The following is a 26,846-nucleotide window of genomic DNA, read 5'->3' as shown; positions in this document are numbered from 1 at the left end:
GACATTGCTATGCAGAGAAATCTCCACAGAAGTATGATATGGGTCAAAAAATCTCATTACATATAGACTTAGAGTTTTCTTCTTCATCTGAAGGTAAAGAGGATGGTGGGATTACCTCTCTATAGATTCAGTCCAGGATTTTCCTAATAATGTTGTTTTTGTATCTGTGTCAGATCACCCGATGGTTTAATGGCTGTAAGGATTAACCCAGTTTTACTTTCTTATAAGTCTGCCTTTCAGCATTGCTGTATTGCTGTATTCTGTTGCTACAGCTACGGCTCTAAGCTTTTCTTTTTTTTTTTTTAGAAAAGGAAACATGTTTGATTTGATTTGAAACACATTCAATTTTTGAATAAAAGTTATGGTGCTGGAGAACTGTTGCCATTGTTTGCATTTTTTTTCTGGGTGACTGCTGTACACTCATTATTTTCAACTTTCTGTGTACTTACAAATGTTTCCCATAATTCCCAAAAGATGAAGGAGCAGTGTTGACTTTTATCTGTCAGCAGCTTCTGCCAGTTCTTTTATGTAAATCTTCCAGATCTAAACAACTTGACTTCTCAAGCATAGTAATATGCATTATCTTTTTCTTGCAGAAGAGCAAGAAGAGCCTATTCTTTTCTTCTAGATTTTTTGTCTGTGGATAGTTTGACAGGGATTTGTTGTCATTCTTCTCCCATTAGTTTCTCCACAGCAAAAAGGTAACAAAACAAGTATGTTGTTTTCAGAGCAAAAAAACATATTGCCCTGAATTTTTATGTATTATGGTTATTGAATAAAAAGAGAATGCTTTAAATTCTGCTCTTCTCAAGCAGAGATACTATCAGAAACCAGTGTTTGCCCTGCGTAAGAAACTTTATGTTACTGGGGAAAAGGACACAGCAATAAGGAACAAGGATCCTTTAGAGATAGGACAGGTCATTCTCAACAGTGTTGCAGCGACCAGGGTATCTCACAGTGAAGGTTCATCCACGTTCATAACCTGTCTTGGCTACAAAGAGCAGATGCTGCTGGAGCACTGTTTCTAACTGTCACCATTTATATGGGGAAAGGGAATTGAGGTTAGTAGTCTTTGTAGGATAGCACCAGATATGTTACTGCTTTCTAATGAAAATGGTTTCAGCACATGAACTTGCTCTATCTGTGAAGTTTTTTCTGACAGAGATCATTGAAATAGTCTCACTATGACTTTCCAGTGGTTGGCCAGAACCACAATTTTCAAGTGCCTCTTGAGATGGACCTCAGCATTCCTTCCCTTAAAAAGATAGGCAACTGCCTCTTTCCCATGTGTCAAATGTTTTCAGGAAAAGCCAAATATGTATTTCCTCTCCCACTTGCTAGGAAGAACTCAAGAACAAATTGTGGATCAAAGTACTTTTACATGGGAAGCCATTCTAAGATGAGATGATAGAAAATTCAGGTTTGAAGAGGAAAATAAACAGGAGAGTATAAGCCTACTGCATGACCATGTGTCTTTGTACAGTCTAGATAATATTCCAGGTACTAAAGTACTCAGTTCTTCAGCTGAGTTTTGTCCCTTGAGATCTCTGGTCTTTGTGCACTGAATGGGCAGTGTAATTTCATGGGGAAAATTCTATGTCATTATATTAAAAGAGACAAAAGCATGAACTGAAATTTAACATGCAGCCTTAGTTCTTTGTGGTCTTAAGTTTTGAGTGCTTGAACTTGGTGGTGGTCTTAATGCTCTTACAATATAGTTTTGTTAATGTGTCTGTCTGGTATGGCAGGCATCAGAGGGAGCTTTGCTGCTCATTCCTTATGGAGTGACTGTAGCAAAAGTACCATGTAAATTTTGACTAATAGCAAAAGTACCCTGTAAATTTTGCTAATACATACTAGATGTATTAGCGTACAGCTAGTCACTTTACACTAAATTATATTGTTAGTGAATTTTCACTCTTTCTCAGTTAAAAAAAGCCTAGTGTGCTGAAGTTAATAGAAATCATGGCATAAATATCCTTGGGAACGATGAGGTAGTTTGTGGGAAGGCAGCTGACAACAGTTCTAAGGAGATACTTAGTTAATCATAATGCCAGTGAGGGAGGTTTTGTTTTGAGAACTATCAAAATTTTGTCTAATAAGGACTTCTATGTACCACCACTAAAATCTGGATGTTTAATGGCAATAATAACATTGAAGCACCGGGAACTTGATAAGTCACAAGATGCAGCTGCCAGTGGAATGTGCTGTTTGTCCTGTCGCCAGCACTATCCATAATACTCTTGAGCATTTAGTGGTATATATTTTCCTTCTTGATAGTATGTATGGTTTCATGTCAAACCACTGCCAGAAGCTGAAATTGTCATTTTGTGTCTCTGAGGAGAACTAAGCAGGCCGAGTTACTCAAATTCTTGCAGATCTCAGTTCTTTTCTAGTCCTGCAACAGCCATCCTGAAGGAAGGGGAGGGAATATAACAAGCCTCACTTAATGAAAAAGGCAGTTCTGCACTTTATTGGTTCAGCTACGTGGTTGACCCTGTCCTGTTCCTTCCCTTCGGTCATCTCTATCATCATCTCCTTGCATGTGGTGGTGCAGTAACTCAGTACCTACATCAGAGCTTACCTCTCATCTGCTGGTATCTCTCTGACTGAAAACTGCTGGCAGGGAACCTGCAGATGTCAAGAAGACAGGAAAAACAGGTGTTAGCTTATTAAAACATTTTTTTTTTCTCTGTCATTGGAATCATGCACTGAAATCCATGCTGGCTTGTTCTATTTGGAGATGTTAACCTGTCCTTCCATTTAAAGTGATGCTCGTGGGGAATGTGAGAACACTACTACTGCTATGCTTCTGCATGTCACGCAGGGCTTAGGCTGATCCCTGAGAGTGAAGGGTAAGAAGGAATTATTCACCAGTCTGCCACGCCTGAGAAAAGCATGAGAAGCCTCAAGCTGTGCCAAGGCTCCAAACCACTTGAGAGAGGTGAGATGTGCCTCTCCTGGAAGCCAGCAGTGTCAAAGTTCCAGTGCTAGCCTATTTGGTTTTCAGCTCCAGCTAAGTGTATCCTGACCCACACTCTAACCTCCTCAGCTTTTTGAGTGCCTCCTCTACTTAGAAGCAGAAGGACATCTTTTAGTACATTCTTGCTTATTTCTTATTTTTTTCTTTCTGTTTATCTCACAGATCCTTGAAAAAAGAGTTGAATAAGCAAGTGGTTTTCCCACCCTTGCTTGCTTTTTGTGGGAGGGAGTTTCTTTTGCAAAACTATGTATGCATTATGTATGGCATTACGCAGTGTACTTCATGCCAGCACATTTTACTTAGTTAATGATTTTTTTTCCTCAGAATGGTACTGCTCATGTTTTCTAATCATGCTAATAATAGTTGTAAATAGTTGCAGCCATTACATTCAATTCTCTTTGGAAAAAGAGTATTGCAAAAGCTCACCCATAGAGGGAAGCAGAATACTGTCTGAACTATAGGCTGCTTTTAAAAAATTATCCATGCTTCAGATGAATTCAACAAAGAACATCTGTTGTCTTAATTATAGCTTCTATTTCTAAGAAGTATGTTCTGTAGCAGATGAGAAAAATGTCTGACAGCTCATAATTCATAAAGTTATTGAGGTTTAATCTGATAGAATCTTATGAACAGAGTTTCTTCCCAGTACAGGCATTATCACTTCCCTTTCAACTGATGATAGAAACAGGGCTTTATGAAATATTAAATTAATAAGTGTGAAACATGATTATCAGCCACTATTGAAAGTATTAAACTGTTATGAAGGAACATAGTTCTCTATACTATGTTGCTTTGTGGTTTTGTTTTTCTGCTTATCTCTGCAACTAAACTTTCCTCAAGCCAGACACAATCTCTTTGTTCTTCCTTTCCCTACTTTCATTTTGCTTTGTCTTAGAGGAATTCTTAGTTGATTAATGCAGCAGCTCTAGGACAAGTATTCATTTTTGTGACAGAGAAGGGTAAAAAGATCCTGGATTTCTTTCGGAGAATTGGTATCTTACTGAGTGAGACTTTCAATATCTAATCAGACTTTTTCTTCCTAGTCCTGCCATCTATTCTTTAAGAATTATTTTCTTGTACTAATCTGTATTTACCAGGGCTTGTTTCACCCCTTTTCACATAGCTGCCCCTTGTCCTTTTTAGCCCTGAGAGTGCAGCTGGCACAGCTTCATGAACGGGATGAAGAGAGGAATTAGTTCTCCTGGCCCGCAAAATTCCCTGCATAGTCACTATGCACATGATACTTTATCAACCAGAGCATTGCTTCCATGTGTGCTGATAACCCTGGGAAGCATCTAGGCAAAGTAGGTCTCAGTTAAAACATTGATTTATGCAGGTAACTTTGTCTTTTTGACAACTATGTGTAATTAGGATAAAATGAAGTAACATTCAGATTTTTTTCTGACCATTTTAGATTTAGTGGGTTGGACTATAAATGGCCCAATCTTAATATACGTGTGTTTACCCTTCTGAAAAAATGACTGCCTTATTCTGTTAAGTGTCATAATATTATGACAAGTTTTGTACATTTTTCTATAAAAGTAGGTTCAAGGTCCCTTTTTCAACTGTATAGGTTATGTTGTTAGTACCTATCTTGCACAGAGGAATCTGGAGATGTTGGCTTTGTTTTGGGCAGTAAACTGGGACTGATGAGTCAGTAGATCATGCTCGTGAGAACTGCTGTTTTCATCCTTTTGGAATAAGCCCCTTGGATAAGTTGTTGTCACTCGGTGTTACTGATGTAGGATCACAGCAGAACTATGAATGCTTTACAAAGATATTTGAAATCTGAAAGTGTATTGCCAGAATACTGTTTTGCCATGAGGGTTAAATGTTGTCATTGATGCCCTTGAAAGGCTTTATTCAGTTCTGTTTTATTCAGATGATCCATCATTGAAGACAGAGAAAAAAGAGGAATAACAGCAGATGTAATAAACTGTTTTCTCAGTACAGATCTGTATTTCCTGACTAAAATCTTCAGTGTTCTGTTAACAGGGAACATGTAAATCAAGTTACCACTTTGTCCTCCAGTTCATACCCAACACCTGTTAGCCAGTGGAAGAAGCAGACTGTACTAGGTACATAATATTCAAGGATTATAAATGGTAGTATTTTAATTCTGCTTTGCAGTTGTACCCTAGTAATTTAAAGTCACCAGCAGGCATCATTTTCCATATTTCTTTTCATAGCTCTGGGGTCATTCACTGAGTCTCAGACATTTTTTTGCCTCTATAATAAATGGACTTTTTCTGAGCTCAAAGGCTCATAGTGTTGGTGGGCATGTGCTGCAATACTCTTTACGTGTCTTCAGTTCTCCTGAGTCTAGTCTTCTCTACTGCCAAGGCTTCTGTGATATTCTGAGTCTGCACCCTGCCTGACTGATGACATCTCACAAAAGTAAGAGACAAGTAATAGTTGGCAGACTTATTAAGCCGCTTGTAATGATGTGTCAAATTCATGGATGCTTAAGTCTCTTTAATATTTTTCCATGAATGGTGTTGTGTTTTAGAAATCTTTTTAAGGAAACCAGTACTGGCGAAACAGCTCTTCCTCCTGACACTTTAAATGGCGATTTCAACCATTTAAAGTAGCACTTAACTGTAGCCAAACAAAATCATCTCAGTAGGGACTAAGAGATATTCTCTACCAACAGTTGCAGCTGAATTTGCTATCTGTTGCAATCCTTGATTTATTTAAGACACACAGTAACACTGACTTTCTCTTCACTCTCACCTTTTTGTCTTTCATCTTTGCCCAGTGAAAACCCTTTGCTAATGGCAGTTGGGCAGTTCTGAACATTGTTCTTTTGGTAAATACAATTAGGTTATCTGAAAATGCAAATGTCAAGGCAAGGTTGAGCTCTTCAAATCTCAGGGTGAGTTGCTCTTTGTTATTTAATTAATACCAGACTTATCTTTTGTGTTGGTCTGACACTGAACCCAAAGCACAGATCTCTATGGAAAATTTCTCCAGAGTTAAGAGCTGAGAGGTTTTTTTAGTATTTCATACTGTTGTACTGAAACTTTTTGCAGGAACTCACTACTTTTTTAGACTGTTAAGAAACATTTAGTAGATCACAGAATTCCCTTTCATTATGAGTTAAGTGTTTTTTGTCAGTAAGGCTCCTTTCACTCAGACATTTTGTGAGGCTCATGTGACCTTTTCTTCCCCAGCTGATTACAGCAGGTGCTGAGAGGGCTGTGATGGCTGAGGCTCAGCATCTGTATCAGCTGACACCACAGGGCCAGGAAAAGCTTCAGGTTGTGCCATCATCTGTATGATGGTGTACCTCCTAGTGCTTTCCACTTTTCCAGGGTCTGAATTTGTGTTTCCGTAGGCATGGCTTTTGGTGTGTTCCCAACACAATCTCCTCAAGCTCTGCTGTCTCTGATGTGGGAGTCACTAGCAGCCAGCGCCCTGGAGGAGTACATGGGACAGCTCAATACATACCACTGCCTGAAAGGCCTGCAGAACTGCCAGACAGCCCTCATTTCCAATGCATCTTCACTGGAATTCAACATTGTATACTGAAAAGCTGTTGAATTCCGACAGTATGGATCCTCATTGAAATTCAGATTCTGTTTCAAGGAAGATGGATGATAATAGGGGCGCATTATTTTAATTCCATTTCCCATACCTAGTAGAGTAGAGTACATAACTGCTGAAATAATAGTATTTCAATCAAGAAAGTAAGCTCCTGTGTTTCCCAGAAATTCCAATAGCAAGCATGGGTGTTGAACTATGTAAGAAACCCCCATTGTCCGCAGCTGGTAATGCATTATACTGATGGTGCTGCTGGCAGAAGTATTTTAGGTGCTTGAGCAGCCATCATTTCTTTACAGTTTGTTGTCTATTCTTGTTGGAGCATTATCACAACTTGCTTGACCATGATCCTTACCTTTGCATTTCTTCTTCTGCATTAATTAATATGCTAATGTTTAATATAGCTCATTTAAGTACTGGCAAAACCTTTCATGTCTGGAGTTATTGTATGACTTCCAAACAAAGGACCTGTGTAAAGCTACAGAAAATCATTATGATAAGAGTATATCTGCATGCACCATAAGTATTGTGATCATCTTAACACCTGAGCTCTCAAGTAGAAGACTTTTATATAGAGCTGTGCTGTCATCAAAAGTGCAAAATGCGTGCACAAACTTTACTGCCATTTCTGGAAAAATAAGAACATTCTGGAAAAATAAGAATATTCATGGAGTAGTCTTAATTCAAAATTAAATTCAAGTAGAGTTAGTATATAGTTCCTGTAATTATTTAGAAATTAAACTCCCTTTCATGCTATCTACTGTACATTTTAAGGGGTTTTATTATATATGTTTTTAAATTTCATTCTTCTTCTAGCAGTAATGAAAGATATGTCTCAGAATCATCTGAAGCCAAATTGCGGCTTTAAATTTCCACTTGTCGTTGCCAGGTACTAACTCTATATCTTTTTACTGAGAACCCTTCCAAAAGGTGCAGCTGTGTGCTGGTTTCGTCTTGCACTTTGTAGCTGTGCTGGCAACCCTTGAATGTAAGGTATGCTGTCATCTCCCACACACTGCCATTGCCTTAGAGCTGTTCAGTCCTGTCTGTAACAGGGAGAAGGAAGAGTTTGCAGATTGGAGAGAACTCTTGATTTGTGGTTCATCTCATTGATTCTCACTGTGGCAAGGTAAAAATAGAGCTAGTGGAAAACCCAGCTTTTATCAAGTGTTATCAGAAGCTTCCTTACGATCTGGAGACCCACTACTAGACCTAGGAAGAAGACAGTTTTGAGAACCATTATATTTTGGAGACCCTGGGATTAAGGGAAGAAAAAAAAAAGAACAAAACAGAGACATTTGGGGGAAAATATTGTTTTAATGAAAAACTGATACAGGATTTTAGCAAAGGCACGTACAAATTTGCTCAAATCCTTTAGAGTGGATATGGTTCTTCGAACATCTTTGCTGCCCTACAGCATTCTTCAAAGAAAAAGACTACTTTGAAATCAGGTACTAAATGCAGGTTGCATGTGAGGTTTTTTTCAGTTGTCTTTTACTAAAACTGACCTATCTAAAAAGTCTTCCTTTCCCACTGCAAATCTTAACATGCATTCTGGGTTTTCTCCTGGTACACGTAATCTAGAATCAGGACTTCTTTAATCATAACTTCTATTCTGGCTCTTGAAGTAAAAAAAAAATTATTTTTCCAGAAATTAGGTGCAGTTTTCTTAGTTTAGCTGCTGAGATTTCCCCTCAGCATTTTGAAACTGAAGCACACTGTTCCCAAATTGGGCTGTCTTCTCTATAAATGTAATAAAGTGGCTTCAGTTCTTTGAGTACTGTTGAGTTTTTTGGATTTTTTTTCTGACTACATGTGTCTTGTAAAGCCTTTTGCCTTTAAACAAACTTAATTTTCTATTTTTGTGGAAAAGGTGGGAAATTTGAAGCAAAAGTCAGTATGATATGTGTTAATTATATTGAAGGTGACACAGTGAGTGGAAAATCCTAGAATAGGTGGGAGGTTAAATGATTTTAATTTGTTCATGCTGTCTTCGACCTGCTGATGAAGTGAATGTTTTTCTTCTACATTGCTGAGCATTGTAACTATGTGACTTAGATGTTTTCTTCTGTAACTCTGAAGCTGCTGATAACTGCAGGTTTTGGACCTGTTTGTGTCTTTTTGCTGTAGGTAATAGGTATATTTTCTAATAGGTATGTTTCTAATAGGTATATATTCTTAATAGGTATTTGTTGATGTCTTGCCATCAAGGCACAATTTGGTTAATGGAAGGAAGCACTGTGCTGCTCAATAGCCTAGACGGGCCATCCCTGAACTGCCAAGCTGTCACTTGATAAGGTCCAACTGTCTCTCAGTTTTGACTTCTATCCTCTGTCTCTATTTATCCTTCTTTGTCTCTTTCCTCTGTTTCAGTTTAGGCTGCTGACTGTGGCTGCATGTTGCCTCCATCTGGAATTAGGAAATGAGCATCTTTGTTCAGAGATGGTGCAATTTTGTTGATGTTATGAAAGAGGGAGGAATTAACTGTAACTAGCTCCCTCAGGGACCAGAAAGTTACTTTCATAGGTAAATTTATGTAAACTCTGTTCTTAAAACATATTCTTCCTCTGCTACCATGTAAGGGATCCATTTTAAGCCCTTAGCATTCACTTGAGTCTACTAGTATCTCACAATCTGAGAATTTTCATAGCATACCCTTTGAAACTACTCTAATCTTTCATTTATTATTTCAATAGATTTGTCCATATCATAAGATAGATACATAGTTTGAGGTTGAAAAGAACTATTTGATTTGAATATTACAAATCTGTTGGTCTGTATTTCAGTATGCCTCAGCAGAGGCTACTTAGAGTGCAGCATTTTCCATTTGAGCCCATCTTGTGTTCATGAAGCAGATATAAAAGAGATGTTCCGAATGGAATCTGAAAGTGATTTGAAGATGGAAAGAATTGAAAAGTCCATTTGCTCCCTGAGTAGCTTGTTCTAGCTTAATATACCTATATAACATGCTTGCATTGAATTTAGCTTAATTGGAGTGTTATACTAAATCAACTATCTGGCAGAATTTTGGAGTTTATTATGTCTACTCATTGGCCTTTTTCAGCTCACAAAGGTGCCACTAAGGAAAGAACCTATCTTCTAAAAAACTGTGCAGATGATCCTTCATTACAGTGCTGTCTGCTGTCTTTTGTTGCATTATATGAGCCTAGTTTTCGGTTTTTCTTTATTTTGTCCAGGACTTATAATGACACTAGCATGTAGACATGTTACTTGTCCTTGCAGAGTATGGTATCAGCTGTTAGAGCTCTTTGGATCTGTGGGAGTTGTTCTTATTTTCCTCAAGTCATTAAAAAGCATCAGTAGGGCAGATATCTGAATAGGCAACTCTTTTGAAACTCCTGAATGGTTATCTTCCAGGCCCCCTATGTTAAACTGTTACGACTAACAGATGTTTTTCTAATACCTTCAGTTATGAATGGGTTAGGAAAGTATTTCCATCATTACAGTACCATAATTTTCCTTCTTTTTGCCAGTATGCTTCACTTCTATTACTGCTATTGTCTTTCATTTCACTCCTCATCCCTCTACACTTCCAAACTTCTGTCCCTTCCTTGATGTCCTACTGTTTTTTAAATTTGTGCTGGTTTTGACTGGGGTAGAAGTAATTTTCTTAGTAGTAGCTGTCATTGGGCTGCATTTCAGATTCACACTGGAAACAGTGCTAATAGCACAGGGATATTTTAATTACTGCTGAGTGGGATTTATACAGTGTGAAGGCCTTTTCTGCTTCAGACCCCACTTCACAAGTGAGGAGACAGGGAGTGCACAAGAAGTTGAGAAGGGACAGAGTCAGGACAGCTGACCACAACTGACACAGAGACATTCCATACCACAGAGCACTGTGCTCAGCAGTGCTTCTTCTGAGGGAAGAATAAGAAAGTGGGAGATGCACAAAGTGATGGTGTTTGCCTTCCCAAGTCGCCATTACCCAGTGATGAAGCCCTGCTCTCCTGGAGATAGCTGAGCATCTGCATGCCAATGGGATGAATTAATACTTTGATTTGCTCAATTTGCTTTTGTATGTGGCTTTTGATTTCCCTGTTAAACTATCTAAACCTCAATCGGCTAATTTTGTCACTTTTACCCTTCTGACTCTCACCCCTATCCCACCAGAGGAGAGTGCCTGAGCAGTTGTGTGGGACTTGGGGCTGGCTGGGGTTAAACCACGGCAAAATTGTTTGCATTTTAATGAAGTTACGTAATTCAAAACAGGGTGAATTAGCCAAAACTGTCTGTTCTCTCTTTCTCAGTTGATTTTTTTGTTGTTGTTGTTATCTCAAAGCTTTTAGTTAAGCTTTTAGTTTTCTCTTTTCATAATTTTCTGTGGGTTTTTTTCTCCTTCTACTTAGTTATCATCATTTTGTTTCAGTCTTCTGAAAATAGGGGTGGAGGGTGTGCATATATGTATTTATGCATATCCTTACAGGCACTTTTGTGTGTGTGTGTGTTCAAGAATTGCTCTCTTCCATGGTGAGTTTAATTGAGCAGAGATCACCATTGCTTAGGTAAATGACAATTTTTGCTTCAATGATTAATTTTTTGTTTATCAATCATAATCCATCAAACCATGCCAGATGGTTCTGGCAGTAGTTTATGTAAACATTTTTGTTTCCAAGTGTTAAACAGGACCACTCTAAAACTTTTGAATTATTCTTTTGGCAAAAATTGTGTATTTAGAGATAGATCGTTCCTCACAGAGCCAGAACATACCTTTAAGAGTGTGTTCTCTCCATTAAGAAACCAGATTGCATGAAAACTGACTTTGTATAAAAGCTGTGTGCAGTTTTGTTTGAATCTGCAAAGTGCCCCTTTCCAATTATACTGCTATTTATTCCTAACCAGTCCATATAGAAAAGAAAATCCGTGCTTCAAGTAAACTATACTGTTAATAGTATAATGCTTGAAAATTGAAATGCACAGAAGTTACTGAGCTTGTGTATGAGTGTGAAATACTTGTTTCTACTGCTGTTTCAGGCCTTTTTAAGTCTGTTTTACCCAATGGATCAGGCACTCACAGACAGTTATGTGTTAAATAGCTCCTTCACTTGGTGCACAGTGTATGTAAATATCTCAGACAGAAAGACTTTTTCTTTCCTTGCTTGCATTTTATTTCTGCACATCCATAGATTGCAAACTTTTATTGCGTTTTCTTTTCCTAGACAATATGGAGAGTGAATGTAGGACTGAGGTCCCTGAAAGAAAATGCTATAAAAATGGAATTGTCATAATTTTTATTCCATTTTTTTATTAAGTATGGAGTTTGTTTTATCATACAGCACTGACAACCGGGATGTTTGTTCTGTGATTACAAACTAACTAGTTGCATTACATGTCATGATTTTCATAAAAGTAGTTGCATTCATCTGCAGCTTGGCTTATTTTTCTTCTTTTTTTTTACAGCTTTTTCACTTCCAGACCTTACAGAGCAGTTCACACCTCCTGATGTTGCTCCACCAATTCTTGTCAAGATAGTAGAGACAATTGAAAAGAAAGGTAGGCTGAAGAATGATCTACCAAAGTGTTCAGTTGCTTATGTGAAGCAAGACTGCAGAACTGGATCCAGAGCTGGCATGTCCTCTTTCTAGAACTGATAATGCATTGCATTATCATCCAAAATAATCTCCTTTAAGGTTTGTTGCAGTGGTTTTTGCTCATTAGAGGCTATTTGGACTGTAGGAGCAAAACCAAAGCTTACCTCAAATGGCATTTAATAATTAATATAAGTATTATTGGAAAGTAAGGGAGAAGGGTTTGGTATTTTCCTAACGAGTAAGCACCTTTAGTTGGTTATGTAAATGCCAGCATAACATTGAGTTGGTGGCACAGGGAAAACAGTAATGTTTTGCCCCAAAAGCAGGGGAAAAAAGAAAATAATAAAATATGAAAAGGTTTCAAGAACTGGTTTTATTCTTCAGGAGCCAATTCTTTATTGCTGATCTATAATGAGCCAGACAGTGTTATTTTTATGGTTTTTTTCCCTCACCTGCTTTCCTGTGTTGATGTCTCTCCATCCTTTTGAAGCTTTCCTCTTTCTTTTACAATGTCATACTTCTTTTGCCCTATTTATATCTTCCTGGCACCTCCTCTGATGTGTCTTTCATAGTGCTGGTGAGGTAAGGAGCAGCTCTGTGAGTCCTTCTCATTTATGGGCCTTAAGCTGGGGAACAAGAGCAAAAGAGGTATTCTGATGAGAATCAGGCTGCTGTCCTTGGGGACATGGGTTCTAACATACTCCTCTGGCACTTTAAAAGAGTGTAAGCCTTTCCTGAAAGAGTAGAAGCTTGCTGATATCAGCATGGAGGGCCAGTATTTAGCACAAGTGTGCATAAGGAGCTACTGCTTTCAGGAGACACCACTGACAGTGTTAAATCTTCAGTGCTCTGCATCCCTGCATATGGTCTCTTTCCTTCTGTCTTCTCTATTTTCACTGATGTAGGAAAGTTGTAAACAGTATCTTTCATGTGAAAACACTTTACTGATGTCTTCTCTAACAATTCAGGTGAATTGTTATATCGCAATATGTGATATATACAGATACTTTCTCTGACACTGGTGTGAATCTCTTTCCTAGTCTTTTATAACTGTCCACTGGCCTTTTATAGTTGGCCAGTGGACAGTTCTACAGAATATGATGCCAGCATCTCTGATCTTCTTTGACCATCTCTTTCTGCAGACACAGCAGCTTGAGTGCACAAAGAGGTGTCTTACAGCCTTAAAAAAACAATCACATTCTGTAGTGTGGTAGGTGAAAGAATGTTGCTAGTTTATACTGTAAGTACTTACTGAACAAAACAAAAATATGTTGCATCAGGGCAACAGTCACCAAAATAGTAATGCTTTCCTGAATGCATTCTATCGATTTTGTTTTGAAGGTCTGGAGTACTCAACTTTGTATGGAGCACAAGGCTCAAGCAGCGCAGTGGAATTAAGACAAATTTTTGAGTGTGGTAAGTACAGTTCTCTTCCTTAAAGCACTAGACAGATTTTGTGGTCAGACCACTCTCACTCATGTGCTGGTTCTCAATAATATACTATTAAAAAGACATATATAAATAAAAAAGTTTTTTAACTTCTGCACTTGATATGCAAAGTATTTTTCACTTTTACAAGTTGTCTTTTTTCATGGCTCAACTGCACCTTTTTTTTAAGAGTATTTATTTTTATCTCTTGTTGTCTCACTTGTTCAAAGACTGACAGTTTAGCTGTACTGAGAAAAACGTGGTGTTTTGTTCAGAAGCGAGGTAAAGATAGATTAGTCCTGAAAGGCTGCAGGTTATTATTTTGTAAACAAATGGCCAGCTGTTTACATACAGTTCTGTGGTGCATTTTTTTTGTCCAGTAGGTGGCGTGTCAATAGCGGCCCATTATCTACCTGCTACAGAGTGATACTGAAGAAAGACAGTTGAATTAATATTGTAGGCTGAGTTCTCAGACAGTAAAATGCAACTACACCACATACCCGTTCAAGTTTCCTGAAATATATTTCCTCTTCTTTTTTTGGTATACTTAATTTCTTCTTCAGGACAGAATATCCTGGCATGGCAGCACTGTTTCAGAATGAGAGTAGGAGGAGAGTTTGACCACGACTTGGCAAGCTGGGGTGCAATGTGTGGTGTGAGCTTTCATTTGCCTAAAAGAGTGCAAAAATACAAGGGGTAGAAAATGGAAATGGTTACATGCCTTGTTGCCAAAGAGACAAAAAAAGCAAACTCACGCAGTGATTTAGTCTCCTAATTTTTAATAATTGCAAACATTAACAAAGCGAATAAGACATTATACTCTGAGTTGTCTGTTTTTTCAGAACAAAGATGCTGATTGTGGTAGGAGTGAAGAATTGTATGTGTACAAGCAGGGAGAGAAGATAGGCATGTGGTGCTAACAGCCTCATGATAGTAGCAACCTCTTCAGTATTGTGTTTATGTTTTTCAGCCTGCATAAATCCAGATTTTTGGTGGCACCAATACAATTGCATTTCTTTATTTATCTGAATCCTTCCTTAAGTCTCGAAACAGCGCTATAATTTTTGAAAGGTTTATCTGTCCCTTGAGATTAAAAACTCATGGTTTACATGTATTCCCACTTAAAATGTTGTTAGTTTTGAGTAACAGAATCAGAATTTTTCCCTTTAGTAAAAGTGTCTCTTTCTGACTTCTCTTTAAAATAGGATTAGGATCTTCAGCTCAGAGCTGGTGCAGTGAGTATCCAGGTACAGGGATAGAGGCAGATCTATTTCCTCTGCCTGCTGTTTTTGAATTAGCAGAATGCTAATTCAGAGAGCAAAGTTAGCTTTGGTCTCAAAGTTGTGAACTTGCATTAGTGTGCTGTTCTGCTAGTAGTTAAAATATTCTCCATTTTTTAATTGGATAACTGTCTGTTAGCATCAACACAATACTATCTAGCTCCAAAATCAAAGCTGATTTACATCTTGTCAGCTCAGCAGATGGAAGAGTTCGGGTCTGTTTATGATATTACACCCAGAGAGTTGCAGAATAAGTATATTCTACTCATGTATTCATTATAGTAATTTGGGACATACTTCAGAGAAATGGTCAACAATGAAAATGCATGATTCAACTTGGCTTATGAAATAAAAAACAGTCAGTAAGCAGCAGAAGTAATGAAAGCTATTTCTTTAAGAATCTGTGGATTCTCTGACACATAATTGCTCTTGCAGAAATCATTCCCACACTGCAAGTTTTATATAATTTAAGACATTTATTATATCTTTTCTCTCATGCAAATTCTTTGGTGTCTGAGAAGGTTTGAGCTCATACCACAAGCTCTTTGTTGGGGAAAACAAAGGAGGTGGAGGAGCACTAAGTTTCTCACTACCCCGTCTTGGCTGCCTTATTTCACAGTATTGGTAGACACACCATTTATTTGAGTCCTCTACCTCCCTTTCCCTTTGTTTAAAGTAGACAAACAGATTCAGTAGTTATTTTACCAAGAATCTTGCTAGATAGAAGGTTGATCAGTATTCATGCCTCCAAATTCTTGTACAAAATAAGGATCTTTTTGTATACACTTAGGACTTTGCCAGAGTTTCATGTTATAGGATGAACCGTAACCTTGCTTTCACTAAATAAGGATTTTTGTATTTTCCCATTTTAATTTTTGCTGCTGATATTCTTTGCTCCAACACTAACAAGTAGTCCTTTATGTGACACTACCAAACCTTATCCCAAGTCATAACTATCCTGGAAGGGTATCAGGTTTTACAAGATAAATCTCAACAGCTGCATAAAACACCAAGCACACTGTTCTGCACGTGTATATTTGTTTCGACTTACTTACATAAATATTTGCAGACTCGGATCCCCAAGATGTTAATCAAACTTTTAGTCATAATAGAAGTAGCTCCCTGTAGAGAAGCTGCATTTGGCCAAACCTTTGATTAGTACTTACTTCTTACACAAAATATTTACACATAAAACAGAGACCTGTTAAAAATATTCTGATGTTTCATAACATTGCCAAGATGCAGCAAGTCACTACCATTACTGTGAGTTCAGCTCTGAATTGTATGTGGCAGAAGGCCACACACAGTTATGGAAACCATTTGGTTCATCAGATGCCAAGGGACTGGGCATGGTGTTGAACTCTGTGTGTTGTTCTTCTCAAAGACGTTCTTTGGTGTCTTAGGAGTTGTTCCCCATGAACCAGATGTAAGTTAGCAATTTTTGCTTGTTGTGAGCTTGTATATTTTTTCCACTTTCTGAAGTCTAAAAAGCATGTTGCTCTTTCCCTTTAGATGCCTCTTCATTAGATTTAGAGACATTTGATATTCACACTTTATCAGATGCTCTCAAGAGGTATATCCTGGACCTGCCAAATCCCATCATTCCAGCAGCTGTTTACAGTGACATGATTTCTGTATCTCAAGGTATGATTATGAAATTATTTCAAATATCAAACAAAAAGGCTTTTATTAAAATTCTGGATAACTGGTGGTACAGCTGTTACAGAACAGCAAAAATTCTACACAACCTGGCAGCATCTCAGAAGCCATAAATATACCTTTACCCTTTTCTATGAAAACTGTTTCAGTTTAGATCTAGACGTTATTCTGCATTATTTGGTTACTTATTTAGGCAAATATAATGTAAAATATAAGGGATAACGCAGTTCTCTTCATTTTAGTAAGTAGAAATACTGTAGAAGAACTGGGGGAAAAAATCAAGGACTGTATACAGAAAGCTAATTTTTAACTTTTTATCAGTGCTGACAAAGTAAATGTATTAGAGGTCATGTAGTGCTGTGTTACATTGGGGTTGCAGATTATGAAGTGAGAAATACATGCATGTGAGATTCGTCATCTACAGTGATCATTTCAAACAAGTACAGCTTATAAGCTTTCAGCACATGGGCCAAGTATTCTGTTATATATCTCAGGACAGGATATTGTTACTGGTAACCTTCAAAGTTAGAACAGCACCTGTGAGACTTATCTAGTGCATCTCAGAATTACCCAATCATGTGTGACGCTAAACACAAGACAGACTTCTACCAGTACACTCTGAGCACATTGTGGTTTTTACCAAAATGCATATCTGTTTCCATTTGACTTTTAAATACTTGTTCTTTACTCTTCCCTGAGCATTTTTCTTATTTTAAAAGAAGATATCTTTTGGTTCTAATGAAGGACAGATTTTTTTTTTCTGTAAAATTGGTGTTTTTAAAGGAACCACATATAGTTTCATTTTACTTGAATGTTTCTGTGCTGGTTTCAAGAACCATTTATCTGTTTGCTTGCAGAACTGCAGAGCTCAGAGGAATATGCTCAGTTGCTGAAGAAACTGATCAGATCTCCAAATATACCTCCTCAGTATTGGCTCACACTCCAGTATTTGCTCAAACATTTCCTCAGAGTTTGTCAAGCCTCCAGCAAAAATCTCTTGAATGCAAGGTCTCTGGCTGAAATTTTCAGCCCTCTGCTTTTCAGATTCCAGATAGCAAGGTATGTGGGTCATCTTTACCATACTTTGTACTGTAAATATGAATTAGTTATATACAAAATAAGATTAATTAAATAATTTTCTGACCTTATTTCTGATGTGAGGGCGTTGTGGTAAATTCTTTCTATTTTTTTAAATAATTTAAAGTAAACTTGTGTATTTCTCCTAGTTCTTACTGCCTAATCCATCTCTTGCAGCTCTGATAATACAGAACACCACATAAAAATCCTAGAGGTTTTAATCACAAGTGAATGGAACGAGAGACAGCCCGTACCAGGTAAAAAATATTTTTAATTTTAAAAGTTATATGTTCTCTTAAATATTAAAATTTAATTTAATGACAGTAAATGCTTGCAGTTTTTTCCTATTTAAATCAAACTTAATGCAAAACAAAAGTGCACAATTTCAGAGATAAGCAGAAGTTGTGTGTTTTATAGTGGTGTGCAATGTTTGTTTTATAAGAAATAGTATTTTTCATTAAAATAATTTTAGTGCCAATAGTTTGTCCAGCCTTAGGACTTTTGTTCTCTTTCAGTAAACAGCAAATTGTATTTTGTGAGTTTTTGAAGACCTGTAAACAAGTAGAATGCATATCATACAGTGGTGGAGGGGCTAATTCTTGGGATTTTATTGAACTCTCAATTTACTCCCAGGCAAATTTTCTTAGATTTGCTATACCCTATGGAGACACTATTTACATACACATATTTTTTAATCCAGATACACAAAATATTTATTTATCAATATCAATAAATAATGTAAAAAAAATTAGGAGCCCATCCAGGAAAGTTAGTTCCTACTTGTATTGCTTCTGTAAGTTAGCATCTAATTAAATCAACAAATAGTAAACACACCTCTAATTTATGCAAAATCCCTGGGTTTGAATCAAATATTCAGTAGAAGCAAGGCAGAGTTGCTAACTATGTGCAAAGGAAATTATTAATGCAGAGAACTTTACATATTAGCTGAAAGCAATTCCTTTCACAACTTATTAACAGAGAATAATCTAACAAAGGGAAGGGTGAACATTGTACATCCCATACCTTTCCCACCTCTGTAGTCAAACAACAAAATAAAGTTCATGGCAGTAGGATTTTTAGCATTACTTAAGTTTTGAAGAGCTAGAACACAGCAGAAAAGTGCTTTATTTCCTGTATTTCAGGTAGGCACATTGTATAATCCTCTTCATCAGCTAATGAGGATTAATTTTAAATGGCTAAAATTTTTGTTCCCAATACTGTGTTTGAAAGACTTTTCTAATCTTGCCAGTTCTGTTAGTTAGGAGACTTTCCCTTATATTTTGTGTAGATCTGTTTTCAGTTTGCTATTTAGTTTTGTTCAACTTTGGTGAAGTAGTTAACAGAGATTTCCAGAACTACTGTGTATTTTTCTGCCTAATGCTTTGTAACAGCTAGGAGAGTCCAGACTTACAGTATTTGTCATGTTTTACTAAGAATCAGCAAATAGCTGCTAATTGTTAAATTATTGTCTTTGTCACATGTTGCAAGCCCTAAAAAGTAAAACAGATTCTAATAGTCTGAAGCTAATAGCATTTTTGTAGTTACATGTTTGCAAATGCTTTGGAGTATGTAAATATATATGTCTCGAAGCTGGTTGGGAGGTTACAAAGAGAGGGTCAACAGTTCCTTCCGTTTCAAAGCAAGAATTTTATAAGTTTCATTTAAGAGATCACTTGGTTGCTTATCTGCCCAAGTTGCTTCATGTGAGAAAGGTATAAAAGTGAAAGGTGTTGATGTTAGAACTACTAATAAGAACAAGGAATCTAGTCATTTTGAGAGTGTCATTAGAGTGCTTGAAGAAATGCCATTCTATCCACCAGATTTACATGATTTGACACTACATTAATAATTATAATGGAAGACCTGATTGTTTTTAATATTACTTCTGCATTAATTAATATAGCATGATGCAATAGTTTACTTTGACAGTCCTAGGATTTTTCATGTGATCTGTTACAAAAATAGAACTCCTTCCCTGTGCATTTAAGTCCATCATGTCTAGTAGAATGTTTTTAATAGAACATTTGCACATGTACGAATATGCTGGGAAAAAAACCTCAGAGACAAATTTTCAGGCTTTGTAGTCTGGTTAGCTAGTCTCTGCTCTCAGGCCTGTAAGGAGTTTGACTAATTTTCCAAAGTTGAATCTTACTAATATGTTCTGTAGGTTTGCAGGATTAGGTCATGCGTCCATTTCCACACCAATATCATTCAGTGACCTGAACATCTGGAGTGGTCTGTTTTTATTGTTCTCATAGAACTATAAAAAGCACTCTAAGATGTGTTTTTCAGAATTGTCGTCTTTAAGATTATTGCTTTTAGTGGCTTGATTTTCCATAAAGACTATTTAGACAGACTCTAATAAAAAGAAAATCCCAATAAAATATGCCTTCTTTATCATGTAAGTATTTTGAGAATTACAGTCTTAAATAGAACTTTACAAGTGGAGAATTAGAGAGGTCTTAAGCAGAAAGAAGTTTACTTATTGAAAATAACGTCATGACAACTAAGTGATAACAGGGAAGCTAGAGCTGCCAGGTTTCTTCTCTTTTTCACAGGCTGGAGTGATGGCTTCCTTCCTTCTTAATTCTTTTTGTTAAGATGAGAACATTCTGTCTAAAACAAGCTGTGCATGAAGTTCTAGTGGTATCTCATGCAGTATATAAATACATTAAATGTGGTGTTAAGAGATAACCAATCTGAATAGCAGGCAGATCTTTGCACAGCTGTGGGTTTTTTCCTTACCACATCACCCACTAATTATACTTGTTACCTGAAAACACTAGAAAGTAAGCAGCTGGACCTTACATCTTACTGTATTTTAAAATTTGTATCTTAAATTGGGCATCTTCAGTTGGACATCTTTTAGCTAGAGTGGTGCTTCTTGGATGTCATAACATGAATAAAATAGTTACTCCTAGACCATTACTTGACTTACCACATAACATGTGGATTGGGGTATTTTTTACTGTCATGGTGTTCATCAGCAAACTATAGATTCTAGTTTGTGGATTAAAATAGTGCTTAGTCCTACACAAAAATACTAATTTTAACAATACTTATTAATAGAATCGTAGATTTTTGTGTAGCAGATGAAGACAAGTAATGTTGCAGGAGAAATAAGGCTGGAAAAAATGAGATCAATTTTCTGATTCTTGTTTCATTCTTCAAGTTTGTCGGTAGGAAAGACAAAAGATGGTGAGCAAGGCAGGTGATTTTTGTATCCCATCTGAACATCCCAGCTTGATGTACAGCTGCACAGACTTTAAAGAGCACAGTGAGAAACAAAGTATAAGCCTCTAAGTGTGCTATCCAAAACAGTACTATTAGAAGAAAATATCCTAATTGTAACTTATATTTTAGCAAATAGTGCTGCTCAGGTCTCACAGAATCTCACACATCATACAGACTTGTGAAGGTAAATAGGCTATATTAGGCTATATTTGTAGGTATGGAAGACTGGGGTCATTTTTCAGTTAATTGTCAAGGATCTTAGAGGCTCCTGGTTTTTCTCCCTGGAGGTGGCTTGCCCTGGATGAAGATCCCAAAGCTGCCCATAGTAGGTGTAGTAAGTGCTCAGAGCAACAGGGTCTGTTTAACACTCTTAGCTGCGAAAGCAGGCCACACAGAGAAAGTTGGAAAGTAATTTTGAGCGGGGAGTTTAGGGAGACAGGAGTTCCTTTCTGGAGCTGGAGTGTGTGAGAATAATGTCTGTTTAAGGAAGGCAAAGAGGAAGTGGGATGTGGCGAGAGAGCAAGGGGATGTGGGGAGCTCATAGCACTGCTGGTGAAGAGCAGAAGAGGAGCTACAGCAAAGAGCTGCCTTGTATCAATGAATCAAAGCCTCCAACAGCCTGTGCACTGACTAGAGCTGAGCTGCTTTGTGTGGGCTGCCTATCCCAGTTTATTCCTGCTTCCCAGGCTTGTATGTAACATTGTAAATAACAGCTCAGACTGAAATACTGCAGCCTGAAGAAGCACTTTTTATTACTCAGAGCATCGTATGCAAGAATGAGTGAGGTAATAAGGCTGCCTTACATGTAACTGCTCACTTGTTGGGAATGAGGTGAAAGTCTTGGTAGCATCACCAAGGTGCATAAACTTTGCTTTTGGCTACAAAAAGTATTCACAAGAGCGGTGGCATAATAGCTAGAGCAGGGCAATGTGAAGGCTGATCCAGTTCCTCCTGGAATTTGATCCCTCCTCAAAGATACAATGCCTGTTGATACAGGCATTAGCCTAAGACCACAGTCCTGTCAGTAGTGTCCTGGGGACATAAACAAATGTGTAGGAATGCTATCAGTTGTCAGAACTTATCTGCATCATGTCAAAGTCTTGGCTGGACTGCCAGCAGCGCCGAGCGGGGTTTGAAGCAGGCAAAAGGCTGCGAGTGCCAGGGACAGCGGACGCGGTGCCCACGGCGGCCGGGGGCCGTGTGCATCTGTGTCCTACCCAGCAGAGGGCTCCCCTTCTAAGCTAATAAAAGCCAGGCTTTATCCCCGACCTAACGGAAACCACAGTGCTTGGCTAACCACCATACTTCGGAATGCTGTATCCTTGGTTTAAGGTTTCACACAAGCCAGTGCTTTACGTTTCTCAATAACTAATTGCAAGAATTTTATAAAAGTGAAACAATACGTGCACCATTATTCGCATTTTTACAGATTGTTTTGTCCATGTGCAGGTATGTATGTGCAAAATGTGGGAGCCTGTCAAAACTGCTAAGTTCTTTTCCTCCTTCAGACATAATATTTTAGGAAAAAAATATGCTGTGTTAATAGAAGAACACTGTAAATATGACTGCAAGGAATAGTAGGCTGCAAGTGAAATGGACACCACTCAAGATTTTGAAATTTAGATAAAAAGAAAAGACTTGGCAATATATCAAGGAAAATACAGGTGTGTGCATGCCAGTATCTCTTTTTGACAAGATACTTGTATCTCTCCTGCAGGATAATGAGGAACTCATTATCTCTGTGTGGGTATCTGTGCTTTTTTAATTGATAATGTGAACCAAGTTTGCATTGTCTTTTCTCTTCTGACTGTATACATCTGTATTATGGTCCTAAAAACCAAGAAATGTTCTCAAATCCTTCTATAATTTTAGCAGTAAAGTATATAAAGTACTATCTGAAGCTAAATTAGTTCAGAAACACTGGTTTCCATCTCCACTTGAAGTAGGCTGTACCTTTATGACTCTGCAGATTTAAATTATATTTAGAACTGACAATTGTTCGAGTAGGCAGAGACTAAAACTAGGGAAGCAAAGGATTGTTATAGATGAAGCCAATCAATCAAGTGCAAAACATCAAAATGTACTGCAGATATTTGGGATTTCATTATTAGGTACAAGTGGTGTTTCATAGTGTAAGAGGATTTTGGTATGTGAAGTATGAAGAAGGCAAAAATTTTTTTATACTATTTGACTGCCTTGATGAGCAACTAGCAATCTCAAAGAAATTCTCAGTGTTTTTATTAGAAATTCTCACTGTTTGCAAGAAGTGAGAGGGAAATATTAGTCCCCTCCTCCCCTTTTGTTATTTCCTTTTGGAAGTTTAACTGGCAAAGAAGATAACCTCTGTGGGCTCTTCAGTTGCTGCTCTGTTCTTTTAGCAATTTTGATCTCCAACAAACACTAATGCAAGGAAAACAGGTTTAACCTTAGCTCCTCCCTTTTTGTACAGTCCATTTTCCCACCTGCCTGCCCAAGAAATGAACAATCCTGATGTACTGGAAACCACCATGGATACAGACAGATTTTTTTTTTTATATATATCTTTTTAGTATATAGGAAATTGATAAACATTCTCACAGCCTCAGACTAAGGGTCTTGAAGCAGCATCTATATTTGTGATCCAGCATGAGCATGTACAAGGTAATGCTGTGCTTGCCGGCAGGCTATTTTGCTTGCACAAGGCTGCTTCTACAGCTCTTTTCAAGGAAAATTTTTATTCTGTTTTTTTTCTGCAGTTAGCCACTTCCTGTATTTGGCTGTTCATGGTGCTTTTCTCATCTTCAATGCTGCATGCAGCAGCCAGTGATAGGGACTATTTTAAAGCTTCTTACAATGGTCTTCTCATTTACTTAGCTAAAATGAGAAAGTTAGCTTTGCATTGGCCACTTGTTAGTTGATGACAACTTTTACTTTGAATCTGGCTCCCATCCCCCAGCTGAAATTCCTGGCTCAGCAAATATTTGAACCTACCCAAGTTAATCATGAAACTGAGATCTTTATCTGAGAGGGACGTGCAAGCTACTGAGGGTGGTGGTTTCTTTTTTTTCTTCCACAGTACTGAAGTCAGGTTCACTTTTTAATGATGAACCAGAGTAAGTGGATACCTTCTGCACAGCACAGAGGTTTAAGCTGTTGAGAGAGAAGGCTTGGATTTTCTCACTGCAAGTTACAAGTCTTTTAGGGGGTTTTATGGAACATTAGTTGGAAAGCACAGCAATTGCTTTTCCTTCATTGCTTCAGAGAAGCTTCCTAGTAAATGGAGATATTAGGGTTTATTTTTAAAGAAGATTTTTATAAGAGGAAACCAATATTGGATTGTATTTTCGACTGTTTTACAAGAGAAATTATTTGCGATGCATAATTTACAAAGTAAGTGATTTTGAATTTCTGTGGTTTTTTCATCATCTTGTGGAAGTATTATACTGTAACTGATTACCAGGTAGAGCTTTAAAAGTTTTAAGATACATGGATTCAAGTCTAGTACTCAGTACCTCTCCAGGTTATATACAAAATGGGTAATAGCCTATCTGCCTCCTCTGTCTTTTCTTGCCTGCAGGCTAGGCTAGTCTGAACTGAGCACTAACCTGATTATACGAGTTTGTTCAGTCCTAGATTTGGCCACCAGTGAAACTCTAGGGAAGTAATTTTTCCTGAAAGTCTTTATTCAATGGAATAAAAAAAAATTACTGATCCCATATGAGACCTAAAAACAACGATGCAGTTCTTGTAGGAAATCTTTGTAGGTTAATTTAAATAATTACCTTGGCAAGTTAATTGTTTGGGTAGCAGGTAGGTTAAACCCTGAAGTTTAGCATTTAGACTTATGTGTGGGGTGATTCTCATTTTGGAAATTGAAAGAATCTTTGGAGCTTATCTACCTCAACAGGAAGGGGAGAGTCTACTTCAAAATGAAGCTTCTTAATGTACAAAGCAAACTAGCTTGCATCTTTTTGTATGTGTGTGTAGTCCAGACATGCTCTTGTATGTTGATGTTTGTCTGAAAGGGGTAACCTGCTCATGGGCACAGACAGTGGGGAGGTGAGGAGGGGCGGAGTGCAGGGTGAAATATTTGGAAATCATATAAATTGTGTTGATTTTTTTTTAATGTGAGATAGAACACATTTCAGCTGTTCCACAATTTCTTAAGGTGTAAGGCACAGATAGTTGCTACAGCTAGTTTTCGTTGTAGTTATTTTTGGTCTCTGGTTTTCTTCCCCCATAGATTATAGTGAGTATGTTGCTTTACATAGCATTCTGCTCTGAAGTTAATAGTCTATTCTGTCCATGTTTCTTCCAAGTGGTCAGAGAGAGTTATGGTCAGTGATGAGGGGAGTTAAGATAGAATATTTCTAAATGGTTGGAGTATGCTGCTGACCTAAAGTCAAGGGGCAAAGGAGACACTGACAAGAGACTCTTGCTTTTAAAAACAATTAACTTGATAAATATATCAATGAGAATAGGGCAGAGAAACTGTGTGAAAAGGCAGACTAAATCTTATTGTATCCTCACAGCCTTTTTTGTGTTCAGCAAAACCATTTTTGAAGATTTTGCTCAGTTATGACTTTCCTCCATTGTTTGAGTGAATCAGCTGAATGTAAGATGACAATATTTTTGGATTTCAAAATTAATTAATATAGATTGATTTGAATAATAAAAGAGGAAGACATCTCTGCAGTAAGCACATTTTTATCATAATATAAACTCTATCAGTCCTATGTGCCCATAAAAATAGTAGAAGTACGGAGAGTTTAAAAACATAATCCATATTTCATTATGTGGATATATACATCTCTCTATATGTTTGTGTAAAATGTGTGTAATGGATATACACACACAGTCATGCTCTTCTCTAATGCATCTCTAATATGTGCAGTAGATTTAGAATCCTTTTAAATATTTTTGAATGGCAAGCTTCAGGCATTTAAGCAGGAAGAGTGCACCTGAGATGTGACCAACCTGCTTCTGAAGGGAGCTGCCCTGTGTGTGAGTGTTGTGTGTGCCTGTGTCTAAGAGCTACGTGCTGCAGCATATCAGCCTTTTGTCATCCTGCCAGGATTGGACTGTACCATGCTGCAAAGTCAGGAAAATGAGCCAGGAATATGAGAGTCCACTTGCTCCTTTTGCGTGTAATACCAGCTTTATATTGCAATTCTGCTAAATAGAGATTCTTCCCAAAACTGAAATTGTTTTAAGATTAATGTAGAACAAAATGAGAAAGCAGGAGTGGTTTGGTGACATTATTTTGACATGATTGGCTGAGGATTATGATGTAATAGGTTACAGTGCAGCCCCTTATAGGTTTTAAAATGAATTCCAAGACACCATTACAAAGACAGCCTGACTCTTTTCTTGTATCTGAGCTTACTCAGTGAAACTCATACAAATGTACAATACTGTTTGGAATATGGAAGAACTGGATATAGAATATCCTAAGACAGATATAAATTGTGGCACAGACTTGATGTTTTACATAGAAATGGATCCACCAGGTAAAACTGCAGTCTTATTATAGAAGACTTAATTAATTTTGGTCTTTACAATAGCTGCTGAAAAATTCTTACTGGATATGTAGGATTTCTTTACTTTGTTACTGATACAAATAGGTTTCCTTTTTTCATAAATTAGAATAAAATTGTGGATTAGTGCATGGTTGTAGTAATTAGAATCTTAACATATTAAAATACCTGATTGCTTACTTAATTGAATTTTTACTGAATTGAGCTGTTTCTGTTTTGATTTTATTATGTCAGACGTAGTTTTAGTCCTGCTATTTTATCATGTAAAAATTGTATTTCTTTTATTACTATTTTTGCTCTCTCTGTTCCACACTGTGCCTAAAAGGAGATGCTGTAGTAACACTCATATTTCCTGAAACAGTGATTCCAAACCATTGGCTTGGATTGTTTAAGGAAAAAACATTTTTAAAATCTAGCAATACTAATTGAATGCCTGTTGTAGCATCATTTTTTCATATCATATGAAAGTATTACAGCTATCCTGATATTCCTTGCAACTTTAAAAACATTGTCTTTTCAGCCTGGTCATAATATACAGGACAGGAATGTTGTACTTACTGGAGAACTGAAAGAG

General features: G+C 37.3%; 1 protein-coding gene across 3 annotated transcripts in view; it reads left to right on the top strand.

Moving 5' to 3' along the window:
* Positions 1-26,846, top strand: part of PIK3R1 (phosphoinositide-3-kinase regulatory subunit 1) — a 59,531-nt gene that overhangs the window by 20,851 nt on the left and 11,834 nt on the right. Inside the window, exons 3-7 of one of the 3 annotated variants that reach the window (XM_030968012.1) lie at positions 11,948-12,040; positions 13,420-13,494; positions 16,299-16,430; positions 17,303-17,504; positions 17,700-17,779. In XM_030968012.1, coding sequence (XP_030823872.1) covers positions 11,948-12,040; positions 13,420-13,494; positions 16,299-16,430; positions 17,303-17,504; positions 17,700-17,779 — 582 coding nt within the window. The other 2 variants (XM_030968014.1, XM_030968013.1) reach the window with 2 other exon arrangements.

The sequence above is a fragment of the Camarhynchus parvulus genome, chromosome Z (genome assembly GCF_901933205.1).
Source record: "Camarhynchus parvulus chromosome Z, STF_HiC, whole genome shotgun sequence".
Lineage (NCBI taxonomy): Eukaryota > Metazoa > Chordata > Aves > Passeriformes > Thraupidae > Camarhynchus > Camarhynchus parvulus.
Note: the sequence above shows the minus strand (reverse complement) of the source record. Positions and strands in the feature narration are given on the sequence as shown.